The 4,950-nt window shown below is 63.8% G+C and overlaps 2 protein-coding genes across 2 annotated transcripts, besides 6 other annotated features; both read right to left on the bottom strand.

The window, feature by feature from the left end:
• Positions 1-241: 241 nt before the first annotated feature.
• Tco025E_07304 (uncharacterized protein) lies at positions 242-2,899 on the bottom strand (the record flags this gene model as incomplete). The annotated part of the gene is made up of 1 exon (XM_029374170.1): positions 242-2,899. The coding sequence occupies one exon, from the start codon at positions 2,897-2,899 to the stop codon at positions 242-244; it is 2,658 nt and encodes an 885-aa protein (XP_029225739.1).
• Positions 2,900-2,980: 81 nt separating this feature from the next.
• Positions 2,981-3,018: a microsatellite.
• Positions 3,019-3,206: 188 nt separating this feature from the next.
• Positions 3,207-3,217: a microsatellite.
• Positions 3,218-3,243: a microsatellite.
• A 109-nt stretch (positions 3,244-3,352) lies between these two features.
• Tco025E_07305 (uncharacterized protein) lies at positions 3,353-4,231 on the bottom strand (the record flags this gene model as incomplete). Its single annotated transcript, XM_029374171.1, has 1 exon — positions 3,353-4,231. One exon carries the CDS (start codon positions 4,229-4,231, stop codon positions 3,353-3,355), a length of 879 nt encoding a protein of 292 aa, XP_029225740.1.
• A 214-nt stretch (positions 4,232-4,445) lies between these two features.
• Positions 4,446-4,488: a microsatellite.
• Positions 4,489-4,490: 2 nt separating this feature from the next.
• Positions 4,491-4,526: a microsatellite.
• A 214-nt stretch (positions 4,527-4,740) lies between these two features.
• Positions 4,741-4,827: a sequence feature (GA-rich).
• Positions 4,828-4,950: the final 123 nt, after the last annotated feature.

The raw sequence follows: 4,950 nt of genomic DNA on the forward strand, positions 1-4,950 counted from the left end.
AGGAAAAAATGGAATGGAATCGGTCGTGTCTTCCCTTGTGTTTATTTGTGTCTCTCTCCTTCTCTCCCGCCCGTTTTTTTTGCAAAACCGCGCCTTCTACGGCGGATGGTCGCCGAAAGTAAAATAAAATAAGTAAACTACTGCGCTTCGAGGAACACGCCGGGGAGGCAGGCGGCCAGTGGTGCCGAGGGGCTGGGGCGAAGGCGACAGTTAACCCCCAGCACCCGAGCGCCGCTTCCCCTCAGCTGCCAGCGGCGGCCGTCGGCAGCAGCATGTCTTCAATCATGCGGTTCCACTCCTCCAACGCGAGGGGAGCGGCATCGCAGCAGGCGCAACCACCACCACCCGCAGTCGCCCCGCGAGGGCCCACGGGAGCCTCATCCTGCACGGTGCCACGGCCCTCGCCACTCCCGGCGGGCGACGGCTGTGGCGGCGGGGACAGCGACAGCCGCGCCAAGTACTCCGCACCCCCCGCCGTCAACTCGGTCTCGCTCTCCCGCAGGCGGAAACTGGCGGGAGGCAGTTCTGCGGCCGCGCAGAGACTCCCCTTGACGGACGCAGCGTCAGGCAAGCCGCCTCGGGCCGCCAGACGACGATGGGCGGCAGAGTCTGGAGGGAAAGCACAGTAGCGCGCAGAGCAATCCGGGGAGAAAAGGGCGGCGCGGGGCTGTTCCTCTTGTGAGGGGCGTGGAAGCAGCCGTGCTGCCAACGACGCAGTTACCGCCCCCGCAATCCTCGCACGTCCCTCAGCCGTCAGCCGCTGCTGAAGGTGCAACGGGGCAGGAACGACGTGCAGCCCCAGACTTATGTCCTCGGCTCCCGCGGCCAACGCAACCGAGGCGCGGGCAAAAACCCGCTGGTACCCCTGCCGCAGTTCTTCGATGTAATCCAGCTCCGGCACGGTCCAGTGTGCGTGGCCGTGCATCAGGCCCTTCTGCGGCTGCAGCCCGGGGTCGAGAAACTCTCGTGGGAGGCGGCCCCGCACCGCACGCCCTGCGCCCACGTCGCCCGGCAAGGATGGGAACATGGTCCACGGCGCTAACGCGTAGCGCACCTCGCTGAAGGCGTGCCGCAACAGCAGCAAAGGCGTCTCCCGCACGCCGCCCAGGCGGAGACGCAAGAAGGGGTTCCATTGCCTTTGCCGCACATTCGTGGCGGCGACCACGTCCCTCATCCACGCGAGCGCGCGCCGCTGCCAGTGGGCGGGGGACGCGTCAAAGCAGCGCACGGCGCCGGCGACGACAAGGCCAGCCAGCCACGAAGACATCTGCGCCCCCGCCCTCCCTCCATCGCCCACAACGTCGTCTTGTGCGTCGTCCGCGCCCAGCCAAAGCGGGATACGCGCGAGTGCACGCGCCCCCTCGTGCACATGACTGCCACCGTTCACATGAGCCCCACGCAGGCTCTTCGCCGCCTCACAGTTCAACGGCCCCACGCCACAGGCGGCGTCACCGCCGTCACGACACCTGACCCCGCGCAGCTGCGCATCGAGCACCAAATCACCGAAGAGGTGCACCGGCACCATCGACAAGGGTAGGGCATGTGACGCGTCGTCTTGGGCCTCCTGCACGTGGCCCACCACTATTGTGAGCCTCGGCAACGGCTGCGGCGCGCCACCGCCGCCAATGCGTGGAAGTTGCGCGGTGAGTGCGTCGAGTCTCGCGTTGACCGTGAGACGCATCCACTCGGAAAGAAATCGGTACAACTCATCGGCAACGCCGCACAAACGCCGCACAGCCACCGCTGGGCCTCTCGCACCACCGCGAAAGGCGGCGTCGGTGGCCGCAACGAAGTCCACGCACGTCGGCTGCTCGCTGAGAAAAGCCTCCATAGACGTCTCTGCCGCCACAGTCGAGAGACGCTCATCGAAGCCGTGCAGCCGACCTTCACAACTGCTTGTGCAATGCTCCTTCTTTTCCTTTCCTCGCGTCCCGCTCCTCGTGGTGGCCGCGCCCCGCTCGTTGAGGATCCCCAGCAGCAACGTCAGGCCTTCGCTATCGCGCTCCACGTCACGCGGCAGCGGGCCCCTGCTACTTGTACCCGCCACCAGCTCAAGCTCAAGCGCAAGAAGCAGCGCACACAACGTTCGGGCCAGCACCGCCACGTCCGCCGGGGTCATCAAACGCCGCAGCCGGCGTTCCAGCCAACTCCACCGCGCCAGACGCGTGGCCACAACGGCGGGGACAAGTTTGGTGCTTGTGATGTATCGATGGATCCACGAAGCGAGGCGGCGGCTTCCACACAGCTCACGCAAACTCCACTCAGGCGCGCACGCCACTGCGAGAAGCACCTCATTTTTCGTCCACGGCCGGGGGAGCAGTGGAGAGCCGTACTGCACATCGGTGGTGACCTCCGGCTGAGGCCCCACCACACTTGCGGAGACAGCGACGCCCATGGCAGGATGCGACCACAGAAGCAGAAGTTCTAACGCATCTTGCAGATATCCTGTGATAGACTCCGCACTGTGTTTCAGGTGGCGATGATGACGCAAAAAAGAGTACACAACCGCAGTAACGAGGGGTACCGTGGAGCCCATCGACGCCGTGGAGGTGATAAGGAAGCGGGCCGCTTGGGTCCGACGGCGCTGACTCCCGAGTCCGTTCAGCATCGCCTCCTCGGTGTCCACCGCCCACCGTCGCAGGGCGTGATCGAAGAGACGCCGTGCCATGGCCCGCACCGCGGCCTCCTCCTCGGATGTCGCTGCGGGAAGCAGCGATGCTGCGGCGTCCGCCGAGCCTGGCGTCGTAGCGTGTGTCTCCTCGTTCTCGCCCACGCGCGTCCCCAGCTCCCCGCACGGCACCGCGGCAACCGCATACTCGGAACGTACAAACACCAGCGGCTGCACAAGACGCTGCAGTGCCTCTATAATGAACGAACACACATCTTCAGAACCCGCCATCTGCCAGAGAAAAACAGAAGCGCATACAGCCGCCGCCTCGTTTGCTTCTTCCCCCGGACCGGCCCCTCGTGAGAACAAAAGATAAAAGGAATAACAACAACAACAATAATAATAATAATGGGTCCGTCTATGGCACCCGTGCACACGCACAAAATGCGGCGGCTCCTAAGGCCACTCAAGAATCCGCATTGGCAAAGGTCAGGCCTCGCCACAGCGGCTCATTATTGCTTCTTAATTATATGGGGCGCCTGTGTGCGAATCACTCCGCTTCCTTTTTTGGGGCGTTGTCCGTACCTCTTCACGCGGATGTTGCTGCTGTTTGTTTTGTTTTGTTTTTTGTTGTTGCTGTCGCTCTTTTCTTCGTTCCCCGGCTTGTTGCTGCCGACTTACCCGTCGTTTAACAACGCACACACACACATACGCCTGGCCTCCCTCCCCCTCAGCGGGAGCCACTCACTTTGAGGGGCAATGCCGAGAGAGGTGGGCACCCGAGCCGCAGTACTTGCACTGATCCGTTGAGCTGCGCAGCACGGTGGGTCGCTGCTGCCGCCGCGTCGTGTCCTGCTCCGTGTGGGGGGCACCAGCATGCGCCGGAGCCACACATTCGTTATTGCGCTCGCATCCCGGGCGGGCCTGCGGGCTCGCCGGTTCCTCCGCAATGGTGTGGACGGCGGCGTCGCAGTGCCGCGTGAAGTGATCCGTGGACCCGCACTTCTGGCAGCAGTCGGCGGGGAAGACGTGTCGGGCGGCGCGCTTCCGCGGCGGCGTGCTGCGTGGCTCCGACTCCGCCGCGTGCTCGCCGGAAGGAGCAGCACGCCCCTCCGCAGGAGTGCGCTGTTGCTTCTGCGGCAACTGCCTTCCACCCGCGCTCTCCTGCGGCCCGTCGGTGTCTGTCCTCTTCATTGGGCGGTGCCGCGGCAGCTTTCCGCCGCAGCTGTAGAGCTCCTCGAGCGCGATGGGACTCGGCAGCACGCAAATCGGGGTGCCGCGAAACCGCAGCCGGGCGAGGTGTGCAATGCAGCTCGGCGTGGCGCCGGCTTCCGGCGCCCCGCCCCCCGCTTCTTCGATGTGGGCGCGAAACAACTCCCCCAGCGTGCAGTCCTCCGCCGCGTCGGCAGTCGCGCCGCTGCTCGTGTGGGGCGGGGGCGCGGGTCGCAGGGCACACGCCACCGCCTCCGCGCGGGCGTCGTCCTGCAACTCCACCAGCGCGAAGCGGCGCGGGCCAAACCCCGCGAAGACGCTGCGGCGCACGCCGCCGTCGAAGACGACGCTCAGAAACGACTCGTCGGCCACGGCGGGGAGCGGGTAGACCATGAAGCAGCGCCGCGACATCGCACCCGCCCCGCCTCGCCTCCTTCCTTCGGGGCCGCCGCGACGAGTAACACTGACGGCGGTTGCGTGGGGCAAAAAAAAAAAAAAAGCAGGGGAAGTGCGGGCACCACGGCGGCGCCAACGCCCAAAGAGGGGCAGAGGCGGAGACGACGGGAAGCGGGCGGTTGCCCGCTCTTCCCGGCGGGAGGGGGCCGGCGGCGCAGGCGGCAAAATAAGACCACACACTCACACACAGACACGCACACAGCCACAGACACGCAAAGAAAAAAAAATAATAATAACAACAATAACAATAGTGTGCGTGAGTTAGTGCTTCAGCAAGAGGAGGTAAACAACGCAAGCGGCATTGCCCCAGCGCCGCCACTTCCACGACGCGACTGCACCCCTGACGTGACTGGCGGAGGTATGTCAAAAACGAACAACCACACTCACTCAGGCACACGCACAAGCGGCGGAGGGAAACCCAGAGCCGTACATACACATTTCACCACGTTACATTACATCCATGCAAGAGAAGGAAATAAAGAAGAAGAAGAAAAAAAAGGTGGGAATATAAAAATAAAAAAGAGGAAAAAGAGCTAAAGAAGCTTAAGAAGCCTAAAAAAAAGTATCTGCAGTGATCCAATAAGGAGGATGCACTGCGGCAATGATCCCATTCCACGCCTTCGCCTTCGCCCCCCCCCCTTTTCGTTTCCGGCTGTTGCGGCTCTGCAAGCACG

Source organism: Trypanosoma conorhini (genome assembly GCF_003719485.1).
Source record: "Trypanosoma conorhini strain 025E chromosome Unknown Tco_14.4_contig_00553, whole genome shotgun sequence".
Classification (NCBI taxonomy): Eukaryota; Euglenozoa; class Kinetoplastea; order Trypanosomatida; family Trypanosomatidae; genus Trypanosoma; species Trypanosoma conorhini.